Raw genomic sequence first — 20,961 nt, 5'->3', positions numbered from 1 at the left:
TCAAAGATGTATCCACATGGGTGTGTATGTTGACAACTGCAACAAAAAAATGTTGGCAGCATTTTTATCCATCTAACTATCATCTACTATCTAACTTCAGTTTCTCAATTCATGTTACATATGTTTTCAGAAGTATAGTGTTCATAAATCAACATTTGTTTTGATGGCAATGTTGGTCTGTCGGTCCATCACTTTGATCGAGACTGGAATATTTCAACAACTATTTGAACTTTGGTGCAGACATTCATGATCCCCAGAGGATGAATTGTTATAGCTTTGGTGATCCCTCAACTTTTCATCATCAGGTCAAAATTTCAGTTTGTCCAATACCCCAAGTTGTTATAACCAAAGAATGCAATACTGCAAAACTAATGACATTACCATCAGCCTCAGCTATACTTTTTGTTTAGTGCTAATTAGAAAATGTTAGCATGCTAGCACACTAAACTAAGAATGTGAACACGGTAAACATTGTACCTGCTAAACATCCACATGTTAGCATTGCCATTGTGAGCATGATAGCATTTAGCTTAAATCATCATTTGTACTTTCACAGTTCTTTCACACAAAAAGTTTGATTAGTATTTAAAGTAACGTGTCACAAGTTAACAGCACGAGAATGACCATATTGTGATGACTATGCAGTCACATGTTGAATCAGCTTTTGGTGACTGCATTAAAAGTCTTTTTATGAAAATGCCTGATGATTGACAATCTTTCACTAGATCAAAACCTGTGAATGTGTTATTGCCTTCTCCATGCCCAGAGAGGCTGACAGGCTGTCAGCAGGTCTGTCTTGTTTCCTGTAGACTGTCATGTTTCGTCAACTCTAACACGGTCTAATACTTTTGCACAAGCTTTTGAACTGACTGAAGATTTGTTATCATAATATATCTCAAGTACAAACAATTGTCCATCTTCTCTTTCAAAGGCTTCTTGCTATGAAGTATGAATGAGCTGAGCTGAAGATTGTTTCATAAATGATTGTCACAATTTCCCAGCACCCAAAGAGCATGTTGAAATGGCTTGTTCTATCTGACCAACTTTCAAAAACCCAAAGATTCTTGATTTATAATAATGTAAAAGAGAGAAAAGCATAAAATACTCTACGACAACCGTTGACAACCGCAAATGTTTTCTTGCGAGAAATGTGACTCCAAAAGGTTATCAAAATAATTGAATTTTCTGTTGATCATAATCGTTTCAGCTGTAGCTGGCTACATTGAGTCTGTCGTAGAAGATGATAATGCAGTTTTTGTCTGCTAGCCCTAGTAGTCTATGAACCACATGTATATAGGGTTATTACCTTCCATCTCAAAACATTTCCCTTTTTTAGGAACTTTGAAATAACTTTGGTACATTTTGTTTTTTGTATTTTATTAGCTTTTAAAGGCATGATGATGACAATTGTCAGAATTACAATGCGTGGTAATTTTCCCTGGCAATTCACCTTAAGTTACCTTGGAGATCCCCTCCTTTTGCAGCCATGCATGTTAGAAGCAGAGCAGCTTCATTGTGGCTTAATAATAGAAGACAAATGGATGCTCCATACCTAGTCTCCATCTGCAGGCTACCCGCTGACATTCAGCCCAATTATTCACACTTGCTTGAATGCCACTACAGCCAACAGGAGAGGATGTCCTTTAAAAAGTAAAGACAGCAAGAGGAAAGTTATGTCACTTTGATCCTCCAGGCATCTTTATGTTTTCCCTCAGATATGCAGCCGTGCCTGCTAGCAGTGCGTGCAGTGTGGATTGTTCTTTGGAGAAAACGTGGTCATTGTGAATCTTGCGGTATTTAATGGATGTTGGTTACGTCAACTTGTTGAGCCCACAAGCTATACAGAAACTGTCAAGAGTTTGAGACAAACCCAGAAGTTTCAGATATATTTGTACCATCAGTTGAAGCTGTCATTACCATGAAACTACACTCTGCATTCAGTTGCTTTCTTGACCAAAACTTTTGTGCCTGCATCATTTCTAACATTATCTTTGTTTCTCTTTGTTTTCTGTTGCAGGGTGACCCCGCAAGATGGAGAAACATCCCCCTCAGGTGCTCCCGGGTGTTCAGATGAGCCTACAGGTGCTACAGGTTGCGCTGGTGCTATGGCAATGCCTGCCACCTCCACCCTCTCGTTGCCCATGAGCCAGGGTAAACCTTCTCTACGTCGCATCAAAGGCCGCATTCACCGCAGCAAGAGCCTGGACAGCATCGACCTGCTCGACTCCAGCGTAAGGCTCACTCAAAGTTTGATTACATCAACTTACCATGCACACACGTAGGAGGAGAACTTTATCGATTAATGATTATTTCCTCGATCAATTGATTAAATGCCTATAAAATGTAAAAAATTGTGGAAAAATTATAATTAGTTATAATTTCCTACACTCCAAGGGGACTTTTGTGTCTTGTTTTATTCAACCGTCAGTCCAAATCCCAAAGATATTCAGTTTTCTATCATGGATGACAAAGAAAAGCATAAAATCCTCCAAATTTGAGAAGCTGGAAAAGCAAATGTTTGGCATTTGTGCTTAAAAAATTACTAAACGATTGTTCGATTATCAAAAACTGATGATGAAAATGTTGAAGGAACACAATTTTTGATTTATTGTCCCACACATTTAGAATAATAACTACCCCAGTGCTGTAAACACCATCGAGATAGTTAATAATATTTTAGCAATAATATTTCATAGTCAGGCATTAAATCTAAGCTGTGATTACAGTTGCTAAATTACAGCTACTGTGATTTCAAGGGAGAATAAATGTCTGAGAAGTCCAAACATATTTTTTTCCCCTAATGGTTTCATTCAGATTTAACATTTACACAAGCTACAGCTCTAATATGCATACACATACACACACACACACACACACACACACACACACATTCGTACACACAAACACACAGACAGGATGACCTTTGGTTATGCAATATTTCTTTGATTTTCAGATGAGCGCAGTTTAACACATTCCATATGTCTCTCTCTATGACTGGTTTATTCTCATGAAAAGTATTAATCTGATAAATGATTGGGTAAGCTGCTTGGACCTAAAAACCCTTACTAACTGTGGGATTGTCCATTGAGCTGAGAACTGCGTTTGGCCCACTCTCTCCACCGGTCAACTCATGCGTACTTTTGCGTGTATGTGTGTGCGTACCTGTGTGTGTGTGTGTGTGTGTTTATGAGTGATGTGGCTTTTGGGAAAGCACCCAACGGTTTATGATATAAAAGCATGCCAACCTGCTACTAATGCATGCTTGGTGAGGCTGTTTTTCTGTGGCATGAGACCACAGTGGACACACAGATACAGATAAATCTCTCTCCTGCACAGCACTGCTGAATATCTCTCTCCCCCCTACTACTTTCTTTATGTCTTGACCCTCTGTAGATGTCTCCTTTAATAAATGTTCACAGTGTGATGTTTCCTCATCTGCCCCCGTCCTTCCTCTCCATGTTGACAGTCTGCAGTGTGTGTGTGCGTGTGTGTGTGTGTGTGTGTGTGTGTGTTAAAGTGTGTGTGTGTGTGTGTGCTCATTGGGTGTTCAGTATTTTAGCTGGCCTTAATTGGGAGCTGCCTGGTGTGTAGGGATTATCATTATTCTTCCCCTCTACAGCAGCCGGCCTGTCGTCGGAGCAGGAGTGGGACTCGTTATGACCATGTTTAAGAGAGGCAGCATTTGCGGTTCACACAAGTGAATTCATTACTGATGTGAAGGAGGGTTGAGGGTGGACAGAGGAAGTCGCGGGGTGGGGGTGACAGTCGGGGATGTACTCAGAGATGACACAGCACAGCTTCACCAACCTGACTGATGCAACACTCCCACACACACACACACACACACACTTGTCTGTTTGACCGAGTTTGTCAGTTTGATTGACTGCTGGCATGAAGTTTCCTGTCAGTTTCTAATTTTGAGACAGAGGCGAAAATATCTCATAGATTTTTCAAAACAACCTTGAGTGCTCTGCTGTATAATACTTGGCAGTGATCCGTCTGGCCTAAATCAGAGGTTTTTTTTTTCTTACCTTTGCAGACATGAGTGAAGTAAGAGCGTAGGTGGGTTGTGCTGGAGCTGTAGAGGCAGATGGTGAATGAAAGTTAGATGTGACTTTGCTGTTATGTCATCTACAAAAACAAGAACTTGTTGCAGCCTTGGTGCACTTTGGGTCGAGTGGGAGATGCGTTGTCCAACTATAGCATATATATAGCATAGTATATGGGTGAAAGTAGGGTTGAATGATGTGAGGAAAATAATTGGAATTTTTGTGGCCAATATTGTGATTTCAATTGTGATTATTTTCCATAAATTAAATTCCAGGCCTGTCGTTCTGGTCTACATACTATAATATTAAAGACCCTGAAAACGCATATTCTCAATCAGCAAGTGATGGGGTGTGTTGGTGAGTCGAAATGTCAACAACAATTATCATCACAGCCGGTGAAAAACAGTCCTCAACTAAAACTCACCTCCTACAACCTCTCAAGACACTGTAAGTTATCATGGAACTGTATCCCATCGCCTCTGTATCTCCTCCAGAACAGGCCTTACTTTCCCTAATCTGTCAGCGAGCGAATCACACGCTGTAGAAAATATTTCAGGCATCAGTGTAGACAAGCCAGAGTCGGAGAAAGAGTCAGAGTCATAGTGATGCTTCACAGTTTTATCTTTAAAGACCATCCATCAGCAAGGATAGTCTTCAAACGCAGCCTCAAGAGAACCTGTGAAGTCCTTCTGGAGTAAATCTCCCCTCTTATAATCTTTCAATCCTTTCTCTTGCTCTCTACAACATGATATAGCAACAGTACGACATGTTTTATCCTATACAATATTCAGCTGAGTTCAAAGTTTGCACTCTCAAGCATTGATTCTCAATTACGCCTCCTCTTTTCCATCAAGAATATTGGAGATGCAGACTAAAAAAAGGCCTCAGTATCCATTTCATCTCACTACATGCAACAGTATCGGATGCTCGTAGCATGTTACACAAATACATTAGCTTCCATTCTCTTGCTCTGCTGTGGACCATCACAACATGTCCATGAGTGTAGGCCTGAAGCATGAATAATAGATGGGAGAAATGATCTACTTCATAATGCAGTGTTTTCTTTCTTTCACTTGCAGCTATTTTTGTGTGATAAAAAAAACAAAAAACAACAAGGCGCGTGTGTGAAGGCTGTGGAGAAGAGAATCTGAGAATCTGTGGTTAAACTGGGTGAACTCACCTGGGATTTTAGCCATTATTTATTCAATACAGACCAATGGCTCCTCTATTTGTCTTCTAATGCAAAGTAGCTGCCAATGTGTACTGGAGCAAAGGATTGATTCCTTCCAACAAAGTCATTGAGTAGATATTTGTGTGTGTTCGAGTGTGTGTGCATGTGTGTTGCTGTGAAGTGTGACCTGATATTCGGAGTCCTTGAGCTGAAAGTACACTGTTTTGGTGAGATCCATGTGGCACAGCTCTGTGTCTGATCGCTGGGCTCTGGTTTGATTCCCAATAGATCTTGCTGCACTGTGGCCTTAATTTCCCACTTAGTCTGTCCAAATAAGACTACAAGAACACACAAAATGGTTTCAAGTAAGGGTAAGGGTTAGTTAATGACAGTTTTTAAGAATTTATCCTATAAGGTTTGAAAGGGTGTCATAGACCTGGTCACACAGGATTTCTAATCTTATGGAGCCAAATACCATTAAAAGTGAATACTGCTCATTTTCAAAAGTAAAATCCCTTCTTCTCTTCTCAAGTTCTCATGCCTAAATGACAGAATAGGTTATTTGTCAGCACCTTCCAAAGTCCTGTTTTTCTATATCTTTAGGGATTTGTTAAGATCAAGCAACTAAAATGCATTCGCTGAACACAGTGAAATGCAAAATACATTTTCCAAGTTCTTTATCTTTTGCTTTACGCTAAATATGTGCATTTTCATATCAACATCCCTTCTCTCTTCCCATAAAGTGTAAAAATATTGTTGGTCACTCATCTTGAACTTGAGGGTGGATACTTTTATTTACTTTTTTTACATTTCCAAAGGATGTGGTTGAGGTCTAATTCATTAATTTCACCCTTTCACCCTCCCCCTGCCGATCTAACAATGTGGGTGAGCGAGGTGTGTGTGGAGGCCAACAGCCCGCTCTCTCTCTGAGCTATCCAATGCAATCGTATTATGTTATGCTTACGTGTTATGTATGTGTTGTTCTAAAAAACAAAACAAAAAAAAACACCCTCTGCCTTTGGTTCTGAGAGAGTAAAGTCATAATTCTCACAAACTCTTGAGATCGCTTGTCAGGAAACGTAAACAGAGATGTTTTAAAGCATTTCAGCTAACAGCTGATGCTCTTCTTTTCCTCGTGAGCCCAGTTTCTTTTTTTTTCTCTTCAGGCATTACTGCAACCACAAACTAAAAGTCTGAGTCTGACTCAGTGCCAGAATTGCCAGTCCCAGCTCAGTCAGGTCATATAAACAGATCACACATCTTGGATGCTAATTTGACACACTTCCCATATTAGTGCTGTAGAGTGTAAATGCAAGTTACCTGTCAGTTTCAAAGCTGAATCTGACAGGACTGAATGAATGAAAAATAGACTAACCAACATTGAAGATACAATGTTTGTTTATGTAACTACAGCTGGATATGCTGCAAATTGTTGAATTCAGGATAAAAAACCTCTCTACACCAGAAGAATTGACCTCTGTAAAAGCTGTACTATTTAACTGGTAGTGTAAGCACTGAGGTTTCTGCTGGTCAGTGTCCACTGAAAGCAAATTAGTGGTGATGCTCATTCATTTTAATGAAACCAGGCATAGAAACTCTCTTGAGGAGAAATATCCAAGCATAGCGTCAAGTAGTCAGGACCAAAAGTAGAGCTCAACCCCAGGGATTTTGGATCAAATAGGAAGTTGTCTGTTTAAATGATTTCTGTTCATGAAACCTTCCTGTAAAATACCAAAACATGTGGAGTTTCAGAAAAACAACTTGATGTTATTTCTAAGTAGCGTTTGCTGCAACTATTTCCACAACCAGCTTCCAGACCTTTTGAGTGTAGTGTTCATCATCCAGCAGATGCTGCCTGTGGGCACTGAACATACCTCATCATATACTCTGTGGTGAGGCAGACCTCTCAGTTCTCTGCTGGGGTGATGGGTGCCGACCAGAGATGGCAAACACTCAAAACACCGACTGACAGAAAGAGTGGAAAAGAGAGATTACAAAACGGAGTGATAAATGTGCGGGAGGAGTGGAGGTTATGACATGGATGGGCCGTATGAGAGATGAGAGAATGGTTTGACGGCAGGGTGCAGGATGTTCCGATTAGATGAATATATTTTCCCTGGATAGACAGGAGGCTCCGCGGACACCTTGTAACTCATTCTCTTCATCCCTTGTTCTCAAGGCACAAAGGGACAGAATTGCAATTCACATACAAGTCGTTTATCTTACCTGAGTTGAAACAGGCCGCTGAAAATTGTCTGCAACCTATGTGCATGTATGTGTGCCTGTCCTGTGCCTGTATGTCTGTCTGTGTGTCTTGGGAGCGGATGCAGTGTTACAGCAGCAACAGTGGTTATGTCTGAACAAATTATTAAATCCACAGTAGCGCTAAGCTTCTAGGATCATCAGTGTGGGAAATTAACACCAGACATCGGCCAAAGGCTGCTGACTTTGTAAGTCAAATGTGTCCACCAGCTACTTTGGAGGATAACAAGGCTTTCATTTATATATATATAGTAAATCTTGAGTTCAAGAGATATCGTGGATGCTGGATGAAGAAGTTAGTTTCCCCTATTTGATGCCATTGAAGTTACCTCATTAGCTAGTGAGTATGAGAGGATGAATATTCTTGTCTGTCTGTGTGAGGCTGAACTTTTAAAGCAGTCAGGTGTCTTGGCTGCAGGATGTTTTTACTGTCTTGCACACACACACACACACACACACACACATGGATAAACGCAAACACGTTTACTTAGGTCACTTTTGGGGATTACATAGACTATCACTCATTTCCTGGAGACTTACCCTACGCCTACTACTTGCCTAACCCTTACCCTTACCCTTACCTTAACCACTGACCCATAAATCAGCTTTTTCCCAATTGGGGACACTGCTTTTGTCCCCAATTTGACAAGCCGTTTCCAATTAACTGGTCTTTTGTCTGAAATGTGTCCCCGAAGGTCGATGTCAGAAACACACACACACACACACACACACACACACTCACACACTCACACACACACAATGAGGCTGTGGATATAACTTCTGTAGATATATGATGCAATAAAGCTGTACATGAAGTCAGCGGGCAACCGACTGAGAGCACAGCTCTGCTCTGTCTATACCTGCCTCTGAGGGAAGCTATATTTATTAATGACAGTGATACACAAATAAGAAGACAGGCATGTTGTATATGTATCGTATGTATTGATACAGTATATAGTATATAGTTACCTGACAAACTTACATTGACCCCCCCCCGGACACAAACACAAGTTACACGTTATATTAATGTACATCACCCCTGTCCCACCTGCGTTACATTAACGCACCCACCCCCTACTGGACACTTATCTGGACACTTTACTTTATTTTGGTCACTGCACTGTTTTGTTATTTATCTTATCTTATCTTATTTTTATTTTTATTCTTATTTTACCTTTTATATTCTACATATTTGTTGTCGAAACAATAGCACCTTCAGACCACGGCAAATTCCTTGTAATGTATGTTACTTGGCAATAAACAGATTCTGATTCTGATTCTGATAATAATCACGTGAGTTCCAGGGTTGAACCGGGGAAAAAAACATTCAAGTAAGACAGTAAGTAAGAGTACATTTTGTTATTTTATCCACCACTATTACAACTACTGATGCTGCTGCTACTATACTACAGTTACTGCTACAACTATCGGTGGAAAGTTCCTAAGTGTGTTTACTCAAGTACCGTGCTTAAGTACAGTAATAAAGGCCTCTATTTCCAGTATTTCAGTAGTATTTCGTCCAACTTTATATTTCTTATCAGCTACATTCATCTGAGGGCTATAGTTGCTACTTACTTTGCTGATTCAGTCAAAACAAAATGTATGATCAGTTTATGAAATGTGATGCTTTGTCACAGATGTAACTACCCAACAGAACATGCAGTAAGGCAGTTATAATTAGCTTCACTGCTAAAATATTAATGAATCAGTGAGAACTATGTAATAATATAATACATAATTATGTAAAACTGCATAATGACAACTTTTGATACTTAAAGTACAATTTGCTGTTAATAGTTTTGCATTGTGATATTGCTACTTTTACTTGAATAAAAGGTCACAATATTTCTTCCACCACTGACTACTACCATAGTAATGATAAAAGTAATTAAAAAAAACAAAACAATTTGCATACAAGTATAGGACTAGCAACGTCAGGTAAAGGCCATGGTTCATCATTTCAGCTTTTGATCACTTCTGCAGGTTCAGGCCTGTGATCCGGGACGGCTGATGAAGCCTCCCGTTAATTGCATTCACCATTAACCAGCAGCAAATCTATAGGCTATAGCTTTCACGTTCCCTATGGCTTTGATTTTGATCGGAGTGATTCATTAGCTGTTTAAAGAGACGGAGCCCTCTGCATAATGACCTGCTCCCTGCCCCTCATGTTAGCTCATCCCGCGGCACTATGCATCTGTAATGTCAGGCAGGAAGGGCAGGCAGGATCAATGTTGGTTCTATAGATAGATGAAGCAATGATCTATGACATCCACACAGCAGCCTGTAAGTGAGAAGGCCCCATTTTACACAGGGTCATATGGAACAGTTCACATGAAATTAAATTAAATTAATCAATCACTCTCGGTTTATAGGGTGTGTACATGCGTGCTGTGTGTGTGTGAGAGTGATCTTGGCTGAAGGGATGCCTCGGCCGCATACATTACAGGAAGTGTGTCTTTATATTAGTATGTCCGGCGGTCTGCTGTCCTCTGTGTGATATTGATTGGTCGCATTAGGGAGTCTGCAGGTCAGCATTTCTCAAACGGGGACAGAAGAAGAGCAGGATGGAGGAGGGCAGGGTGGAGGCATGGACGAATTACTAGAGGACACGAGCAGAGAGGATGAGAAAAGACAGGACGGGAACAGGGGGAGACGGAAGGATGGAAAATTAAAAGAGCTGAAAGATGGGGAGATTGATTGAAGAAAAGTAGCAGTATTGGTGTTGATTGGCTCACATGGCCACAAGCTCAGCCCCACCATGTCCCTGCCCGATATTATTGATTTAATGTGCTACAGCTGGTTAAAGATGACCTATTGTTCTCGCCTTCATGCTCTTTGTGTGCAGTATATTAATACAATTTTTTGCTCACCGCCACGTAGGTAGCTGTCAATATTGAATAAATAACATTAAGCACCGTGCTTGCCCTGCAATGTTTACTTAACGGAGCAGTGGAATTAATTTTATTGATCTAATCGGACCAGCTGACCCGGCAGCGCTCTCAGTGGCACACGCTGTAGCCCTGTGTTGCTTTAACGCGAGTTACCAATGTTATGCTTCTGTTCGGCTCACTGTTCAAGGTGCTTGTGCCAGATAAGCTTCAGTTTAGTCATAGTAACATGTATTTCTCTTATTAGACATTTAGTAGTGATTTCCAGCCTCAGTGACTGTCAGTACGTCCTCAGTGACCTTCAGTAGCTTTGGTGTTTTGATGTAATTTTAGCTTTGCTTTCACATCCATCCCTGTTTTGGTCCCAGCTCCATTTCGAGCACATTGCTGAAATGTTTTGCTCTGAATAATTGATCACACTTAAAAGCAATTACACCTTGTAGTCTAGATTTAGGCTAAATGGCGCTGTAATCCCCCACACTCTGTAACAGCGCTGTTTTTTTTTTTCTTTTTGTGGTTTTTATTTTGATTGTTGGCTGTTGTTTGTGCACCGTGACGGAAACCCTGTTGTGTCATTTTGGGAACATGCAGCCGTTGGCTCATGCATAAGATGTATTGGATTATGAAAAGAGAAGATTGGGTTAATTTATGACTACAACATTCATCTTGTACCACGTGGCAGCAGCAGCCTCGTCTAACGAGATGGGATGGATTCCCAGCAGCTCAGAATTTAGGCCCTCTCCTCTGTTTCCATGGCAACACAATTACTTTGCCCTGGGTGTGGGAGGTTAGGGTGATAATGCACATAGGTTCAAGTAATGTGAATGGGCAGTTTTTATGTTGAGGCGGCACAGAGAGAAAACAGGTTATAGTCTGTGGTTATGTCAAAGAGGTTTTATTTTTTTAGTGAATCTGTTGGTGAAAAGTCTTTTTATTGTAGCTCTAGAAGAGAGTTGATTTTCTGCTCTTCCATTGATGCTTATATTTAATATTTACCATCTGTTTTTTTAGCCGCTATATTACAGTCGTATGTTACTATTAAGATATATTTTGGTGGTTTGATTTAACAACAATGAGATCAGTGTTACGACTGTGAAAATGACTCACATGGTGTGTCTCACTATTAAAGATCTGTCAGTTCAGCATTTATATTAGCAGAGAGAAGGGGTAGCAGTAAACTCATTGTTCACACACTGTGAGCATTAAGTTAATTTAAAAAGCAACGTTTCAACCATTCAATTCACAATATGAAAAAAACTGCATCTTTATACACAAGCCACAGGCTGCACCAGAGACAATTATATCTTCATTAACTGATAAAAAATATATATACACTAAGCAATGCATCTCAAGGTCCATAGAATACAATAGAAACCTGGAAATAGAAATCCCTCGATGGGAGAAATAAGTAATATAAAATGAGTCCATTGTTGTTGTACTTTTAAAGTATTGAATTTAAATCCTAGTTTGTATGGGATGCAAGTTGTTTTGAGATCGTCCTATCCTTCTCCACTGTGTAAACTCTCATTGTTGATAAATATTATTATTTTCATTGTCCATTAGTCAAGTTTATTTGTAAAGTGTCCACTGTGTAAACTCTCATTGTTGATAAATATTATTATTTTCATTGTCCATTAGTCAAGTTTATTTGTAAAGTGTTTCTAGTATCTCCAGGATTCTTCTCATCACTCACACTCACCATCTAATGAAGCTGACCATATTTGTCAATTGTCAACTGACAAATACACATTCACTCACACATTCATCCATCCAGCAATAGCAAAACACACAATTACCTAAATCCTGTCACACAATGCATCCTACCATGACATTCTCATTACATTATCATCAGTATTAGAACACACGTGTGCTCCCGTGGATGCATCCGCTATGTGAAAAGGTGGCAGCGGCAGCATCAATGCATTTTACCAAAATGCAATTTTATCAAAACTAACAAAATCCAAAGCTGAGAAATGAATCAGTTCAGTCATATGTAGCTACACAACTTGTGTCAAAGCTGTAACACACACGTGGCAAGCCCTTGAAGTTAGCTTGGAAACGCACATCGATGTTCTCTCTTCTAAACCTCATTTAAACTCATAATTTCTATAATGCCCATCTGTTGCTAGACATTTATGTAACCAACACCTTGTAACATATAAACAAATAAAATCGTTTTTCACCTGTGGAGCAATAAGGAAAACACACTGTAATAGAGCATTGTTTGTTCAAGCGCAGATATATTTCTACTGTGCGCAGGTCTGTTACTCCAGTATACACTTCCTATTGCCCCACTGGAGAGCGACACCTAGTGGTTTGGAGGAATAACACTTTTCCAATACATAACTACTATTTAAACACCTATGTACTCTAAGGGGGGGTCTGTTGTCATAAGGAACTTTAATGGCGGCTATTTTCCAACCCCCTACACAGACTTTAGTGTCACCTCTGTCCCAGTACTTCACTTTTTCACCTGTGTATGTTGCTCTCTTTGAACAATGCCAGTCTCAGTGCTGCAGGTACTCTTTCTCTCACTCTCACTGTTCCCTCCATGCAGGCACCTCCAGGGGCTCTCATTTCACGTTTGACTTTTATTTTCCCTCTCAACTAAATTGACCACCAGAAATGTGAAACTTTGTAAAGTGAGACGCCCCTGGGGAAGTCATGATGCCAACCTGCGACCTGCCTTTGTGGCGTCTGTCTGCAGAGAGGAGTAAAGCAAGTGAAAAACTGGGAAAGAGGAAATAGGTTAATCAGAGCCGACGGGTGCATGGAGATATGTGTGTGTGTGTGTGTCTTTCTGTCTGTCACTGCATGTGTGTGTCTGTGTCTGTCTTTGTGTGTGCGTGCCTCAGGAGGAATGCTTGCTCGGGGACAGGGGGGCTCTCAGGATGGATTCGTCAGAAGCCGGGGGCTGTGCTGTGCACCATTAGGATCAAGGTTGCTATTTCAGGATGCTACCTGCTGAGGGATGTACTCTGCTCACAGTTTTGATGGCCCCTCCGCCCAAGTCCATTAGGCAAGGCAGAGATGGCCTGTGCTGCAGCGGAGTAACTAAGATGGGACCTATTTTCAAGAAAACTGACCAGTTATTTCAGTTCAGACATTTACACGTTCATGGCATCAATATGTTTGTGAATGATTGCAGTTTTTCATTCATAGCTGAACTTTTTCAGTGATCTCCAACAGGTCTGACTACAACACTGACATGTATTTGATACAGTTTTGTCCCAAAGACTTTAACTGAGATGTCTGTCTTTAGGTATGACCTTGTGTCTGTAATGCTAATAGTGACATTACTGAAAATGAACTATCTATCGAACCGGGCAAGACTGTGTGTGTGTGTGTGTGTGTGTGTGTGTGTGTGTGTGTGTGTGTGTGTGTTGTGTGTGAAAATGAGTCAGCATTCTTTGCTGATTGACTTCCACAGCACAGGGACACAGTGACCTCTGGGGCCTTTTGGGGTTAAAGGTCTCATCTAGATGTAAAGTAGCTGCAGATTTATGATACATGTGAAACAACTGCTTTAGATTATTAACATTTTTACTTGCAGATTAATGTATTCATCCTCAATACGTACATTGCATTGGTTTTATAGAATAATATATGGTAAAGCCCCTCAGCTTAGCATTTGTAAGCAGTATATAAATATTTATTTATAACACCTTATAATGCAGTTACAAGCAGATACAATGACATTTTTATATGTTTATTAATGTACAATATTTGTGAACAATTAAACTTTCACCTCTGATGACATATTTGATTTGTTTATATTTTATTATTACAACTGTGTTTTACTATATTGTCATTCATTATCTGTACAACAGCTTCAACTCATGGGTGCTCACAGGAAGAGATGTAGGGGCCTAGTTGTTGACAAATACATTAATGCATATCTGCTTACTACTACCTTATAGTGTGTAATAAACAATTTATTAAATATGTATATACCGCTCATAAATGCAGAATAGGGACTTGAAGTAAAGTGATACCTGATATATATATATATAAAATATAGCTACTCATCATGCAATATATAGCATGCAGAAATGGCATAGTTGATCAGACTAATATAATGGGCATCCAAGGACTAACCATACATTTAGAATGCAGGCTTTGAACATTTTTGAACATGTTCTTAGTAGATTGTAAAGCTCTGTCTTTGGAAAGATGTAACATCTGAAGTGTTATAATCACATTCGCTTTATGAGTCTAAGAAGGAACTCCAGGCCTTGGAAAACTCCAGTGTCTCTCTGCCAGCTCCGTTCCTTGTTTTTATTACTACTTTGTATGGGATGCAACACAAGAACTACAGTATTTACTCTTTCCCTGACACTATTATGCAGTACAGCTGTGTGGCCACTGATGGTGCTTGTGCTACAGTAAAAGGATCAGAAGAGCATTGAGGCTCCTCTCCAGTCAACCTCTCCGAAACACAGGTCAATGAGAGCCTTTATCCTGCAGAGGGCAGAGTTTTATCACTAACCATCTTAACGCTGCTGATGAGGGGACCACTGACCTCCTCAGTACTGGTCTCCATTTTAACTGTCTGAATGGGAGAGGGTGCTTTTGTTCATCAGCATAAGTGCATATATTTTGTGTTACACATCCATCTGTACATCTTTTTACATATGTCTTGCATATGTTTGAAACCCTTTCCAAGCTGTAGTATGTGAACTGATGTTCACGTGTGTGGACAGAGACAAGAGTGGATGGTACAAAAAATTATCTGAAGCTCACAGAGGCTCATGTAGACTTTTGGTTGAATGGAACTCCATAAATCATGAGACAAAACAAGATGGATTTCTTCTTTTTCAGGGACTCTTTAACCTGCATAAGTGTAAATGAGGGCGGCAGTGGCTCAAGAGGTAAAGCGGGTCGTCCACTAATCCTTGGGCAAGACTCTAAACACGATGGTCAGGCTAGCAAAGTGCATGGTACCTCGCTGTATTTTGGATAAAAGCGCTATATAAATGCATTTAATCGATGTTGTGCATTACTACTGTCTCTGAATTTTATTTGTGGGCTAAATATGTATATTTCACTTACAGTAAATGTTGTGACAGATCCTCCGCGGATGGTTGTACTGTTGTGGCTCCCTCTGTGGCTTCATGGGCAATGCCAGAATTTAATTAACTGAAATCGACATTCCAGAAAGGCCCACTGGGGATCTCACGGCCAAGCAGAGTGGCAGATCTGTGTAGCATCAGAGAGAGAGAGAGAGAGAGAGAGAGATGGGCACAGATTCATCTGCACTTTAGTGTGCACACATTTGCCAGTATAATAATTTCAACATCATATCTTATCTACAGGCTGATGGGAAGGAGTTAGAAAGTTTGTTCTTAGCATTAAAATAAACAGCTGCTGATTGTTGTTGTCGGAGCCAAGCATCAGCATGACCTCTTGGGATGAAAATGTAAGAGATGTTTGTGCAGGGAGCAGCAGAAGAAGACTGCGTGGACAACAAGTACAAAAATATTCTGATGTTTTTGTTCTCATTTTTGTTGATGAAACCGAAAAGGGAGATACGAACTCCCCAGCACCTTTGCTGATATTTATGAGGTGCCGTTGAGTCCTAGCTGGAGATATTTCATTAAAAATAAGAGCAGGGGCAGAGAGGAGAGCAGCGGGGGATGACTGATCAGTCAGGTGATGGGGATTTTGTCATCCATGGGTCAGCGCCTTTTCTTGGAGCCTGCCAGAAAGCTCTAAGACACAGACAAAAGCAATGCTCTACTCCTTTCCATTCTGTTTTATTCTATTCTATTCTAATGTATCTTAGCCTTTCTCTGCCTCTCTGTTGCCTCTTTTAGTCAAACTGAATGTAGTCTGCCTGATGCCATCCACATTAAGTCAGGCTGTAAGAAAAAAGGGTGGTGTTTTATGTAAATATTCAGAATCCCAACCAATGACCATTGAAGAGGAGCCCTGTTCAGAGAGGCACACATCCCTCAGACAATATATATTTCTGGCTTGCTTTCAGTGGAAGCTCCCTGAGAGCCTCAGAGATCGCTGCCAGCAGATTAACTGTCCTCATATCCCTGCATCCCTAGTTATTTCTCCTGCTTGTTTTCTTTTAATAAAGCTGGCTGGCCTCCTCAGTCCTGAAGCAGGCTGGCAGACAGACAGACAGGCAGACAAGGAGCCAAGCACGTGTGCAGCAATAACAGGTAGAGATGTTGTGGTGTGGGAGGCAAACTGGGCAGAGAGGGAGACGTGTCGACTGGGTGCTGCTGGAAAAGGTCGAAGGAGAGGTCGCAGTAGTACAAACCCTGCTGTGCGGTGCAGTCACAGCGAACGTGACAACTCTGTGACGTTGTCGCTTTTGATTGTCTCTTCTCTGTGTGAGGAGCTGCATTCGTGTCAGTGAGACTGGCAGCCAGACACACATTGATGCATGTGAGCACACATACATACAAACACACACACAACACTGGTTGGACGGGGAAACATCACCTGCTTTTTACTCCCTCAACACCAAAAAACATTTAAAAATTAAAGGTGAAAATAATAAGAATAATGATTTAATAATTCAAGTTAAAGGTTGGTGATTAATAGCCCGCCTGGTTGCAGCAGTTTAAATTAAAGCGTGCAACGTTCAATGTCGTTGCTCATTTGATTCTCAGGGGAGGCAGCTGGATGTATTGGTGACACCCCTCCTGCCCCACCAAGCTCCACCTCTCTGTAACAGCAACTCTGTCATCATTGCTGCTGATGGTGTATCCCTAATGGTGACCCATAAATAAAGCAGCAATCAATGGAAAGAATTGATTTCTAGAAGCAAGGAGGAGAGGTGGAGATTTATGCTCCGAGTCAGACTCTGCTGCAGTGCCGTATATCACTCTTTCTGATATGTTTTGCCCTTCATCTTTTTTTCCAGCCCATCACTCTGCGTCTGACTGTAGCGCCCAGAACAGTGTGTTCCCTCTTTCTTTTTCTTTTTTTTTGAGATTATAACATTTGCCAAATCTCTTTCTTTTTCCTTTTGATCTTCTCGTGGTTTATCTTCTCGTTTTATTCGCCCATGTGCTCTGCTCACCTGGCCTGTAGCAGCTTTATTTTCCTCTCTGTTCTGCCTCTCTCTCTCTCTCTCTCTCTCTCTCTCTCTCTCTCTCTCTCTCTCTCTCTCTCTCTCACACACACACACACACACACACACACACCTTTAAGTGGTCCAAGGGAAACTGACCAGACTCTAATAGACCAGCCTCTGACTTTCTGGAATTTGCTCATTTTGCTGATTTTCTGTTTGAGCGGCTTAGGCTACAGATCAGAGTAGTCTTAGAGTCAAAGTAGAGCTTCACACTTCAGGTTATGCGGCTAAAATTGTGGTAACAGTACTGTACATCATTGAAAAGATCATATATCACAGAAAAAGACATTCCTAAACACTATTTCTAGTGTTTCACTATTTATTTTCTCTCTGTCTTGCCGGTTCTTAGACATTTTATTGCTGGGATGCTAAGCTGTACATTGATCTGATTGTGTCTGATCTGCATGTTCAAAAGATCCCATAATTTCCTGTAATCCAGCCCTCTGATTCAATTGCATAGTTAATCCAACTACACAGCTACATATGGATAGGCTTGCTCCAGATTTGCACATTGTATGGCAGATGTTCTCTCTGCTTGTGTGTGTGTGTAGGAGAGTGTGTGTGTGTCTGTGTGCATGTATATGTCCCGGTCCATCCTGCTGTGGGCATCCAGGTGCTTCAAGCACCAGGAGCCATAACAGACCTGAGTTTATTAATGTTGTTCATTTCCTCTCGTCTGTTCGCCTCCAGCCGCCTGGCTGCTCGGCTCTCCAGTCCAACATTCCACACACTCCGCTGGAATTAAGGGAGAGGCCTGCGGCAAGGCAGGGAACGAGCTCAGGAATGTCTCTGTTATCACAGGGATAGAGGATGGAGGGAGGAAGGGAACAGGAGGTCAGGCCAAAGGGCCCCCACGTAGTTAGGGTGACTTCAGTCAGGACTGCTGGAGTTGTAGGAGTTTCCATCATCAAATCTTTGATCGCTGCACACAGCTCTGTCCATAGGCTCATATTACCACAGAGGTGCATGCCTCGGGCCCAATCAGAACTCAGAGGAATCTAATTTTAGAGCTGCCGCTTTTTAAATCAATATCTCCACTCCTATCAGTGGCAGTGTCATGTAGATTATCTCACGGCCTTCACAGATGTCACACCAGGTTGGCTCTGATCTCAGTCCACAGAGTGCGCTGCTGAGGATCACCCTGTATTCACTCACACAGGCCAACGCGCTGACTCGCATACTGCTCGTGCATGCGGAGGGACACATACACGGGCGAAAGCATCCCTCTGGGTTAACTGTAGCTGGAGTCAGACCGCGTGCAGGCATATGCACGCATGTGTGGTGAGTGAACATGATAATGTGTGATGAGCACAGAGCTAATCAAATGGCATCTTTTTGGAAGGTTATAGTTAAGCAGAGTGGTTTTATTTTGCCGTCTTGATATATTATTTGTTAGTGTTTGATGTTATTTTGTTTAATTCATGCTGGTCTTGTCTAAATGTTTGGGCTTCTGGAGAAATATGAAAGGAGATGTTTTTTGAAGGTGGATGTTCGTTGCAGCACCAAAGGGTATTTCTTTTTTGCTGATCATTCTCTGCTCTGAACAAAAGGGCAACAGTGTTGTGTATCGCTATGGTTTCAACTGTGCGAAGTAGCTTTTAATTCAGTGTGTTGATGTTAAGTTTGTATTTTGTGCTGACTGATTTGCATCATCTTACATGTGTGTTGTGCGTTTTGGTGATGGCAGTAAATTAGATATGGAGAATGAGAATGGAAGAAGTGTCAAGCTTATTAACACTAATGAAGCCAATGAAAGTGAAGTCAAAAATTCCAGGCTGGTGAGATAAAACCAAAATGTTTTTATTGTGGCTAATAAAAAAGGCAAGACAAAGAAAACATTCTTAAATTTACTGTCTAATAAATTTCAGAAGCAAAGAAAAGTTTGTAAGGGAATTTATGGGTGTAATTTTAAAATGTCTTTTGATTACTGGTAGTGAGGAAGCTTCAGCGCTTCAGTGACTCAGTTGTTGGTTAGCCAAGTCAACTTACAGCCAGGAGGTCCTGGCTACACCAGAAGCCCTGAAACACTGGCCGTTGCCCCCAGAGGCTAAACCATAGCAAATGGCGCCTACAGGTCAGTGATTCAGCGTGAACTTCCAATGAAGGGATTTCAGTGTAAAATCCATTTAATCTTGTCCATGCATAATGTCGTGTAGCCTATATATCAATACAAAAGGGATTATTTTCATCCTACTATTCCTGTTGTAGATTTGAGGCAAGGCTTACCACATAACATGTCAAGTATTTTTAAGACACCTGAATATCATTGACAGAAATAATTTTCTTCAAAGCAGATCACCATACATAAGTGTAGATGAAGATTAATTGAAGTTACATACAACTTACAATAGCTGCTTCAATGAACATTTTTTTTAACTAAACATTGTGGATATATTTCTATATCCATGAGTCCAGGGTTAACTGCTGTGATTCAGATACATTCTGGTGTACAATGCTGTTGTACACCAGAATGTCCTGCAGAGTCCTAGTGTGTCACAGTCTGACCTTCCTGCGGGACTGCTGCTCTTGCACATTACACACTGACTAACAGCATGACAACAGAACTAATCACAGCCTTGTAGCTGTGGTCTGCATAATGTTCCCTCTGTTAAACGCTGTAATTAAAGGTATGCATGTTCCATTAGTTGCACAGAGGGGATGGACAGCAACGAGTCCATATGCTTATGTAGGTCTCTTATATTTTATAACTTAACATGTGTTTTTGTTTGAGAGAAACAAAGGTTATAGCAGTCTTACAATCACAATTGAAAGGTCAAGGTGTATGTTCATATTGTAAATTGTTTATTGTCAAAGAATAATTACGAAGTATACTTTAGTTTATCTAATTGATTCAAAAGATTATCGGAAAGCAAGAAGAAAAGGAGTAAATTAACATTCAGAATTAAAGTGTTTTTCTACTCTGCGCTCCCTGGTGTTGTTGTCCCAGCAGTATTGCCTCCATATGCTGTTTACTGTACATGTCACATGGTTAGGCCAGTGGCACTAGTTCAGCTGAGGGGGCCCCAGGTGATACAAGACCTGTAGGCAAACAGAATCAGATAACATCTCTACACAAAGCCTTGTTCCCTGTTGGTGGTGCAGCAAAGGCAAACACCACATACCCACTCTGCATTTTAATTCTTTCTCTGTTTTGTCCATTTTTTTGGTCTTTTTCTGCCTAGTTAAGGACGAGAAAGAGACAGATGACATATAACTAACATTACAGCTGAATCGGAGACACCAGGACATCCTGTTGGCATTCATTTTTGATGCTATCCTTATATGGTTATACCAATAGTAAAACAGGGAGTCATTTAACAAACGGAGCAACTGCAGTTCATCCATTATTTTGCTTTTGAGCTCTTTGTGGATAGATTAATGTTATACAACCTCTACTTTTTCTGCTATTGAGTGGATTGAGTTCAATATATATTACCTTCATTTCATCTCATCTTTCCAGAGGCGTAGATTTAAGAAGTGGTGATAGGAATACAT

General features: G+C 40.8%; 1 protein-coding gene across 1 annotated transcript in view; it reads left to right on the top strand.

Moving 5' to 3' along the window:
* tjp1a (tight junction protein 1a) overlaps window positions 1-20,961 on the top strand; it is a 96,750-nt gene that overhangs the window by 11,797 nt on the left and 63,992 nt on the right. Inside the window, exon 2 of the mRNA XM_070909657.1 lies at window positions 2,018-2,231. Coding sequence (XP_070765758.1) covers window positions 2,018-2,231 — 214 coding nt within the window. The remainder of the gene's footprint in view (window positions 1-2,017; window positions 2,232-20,961) is intronic.

The sequence above is a fragment of the Enoplosus armatus genome, chromosome 1 (genome assembly GCF_043641665.1).
Source record: "Enoplosus armatus isolate fEnoArm2 chromosome 1, fEnoArm2.hap1, whole genome shotgun sequence".
NCBI classification, from domain to species: Eukaryota; Metazoa; Chordata; class Actinopteri; order Centrarchiformes; family Enoplosidae; genus Enoplosus; species Enoplosus armatus.
The sequence above is the reverse complement of the archived record's forward strand: the minus strand, read 5'-3'. Positions and strand labels throughout refer to the sequence as shown.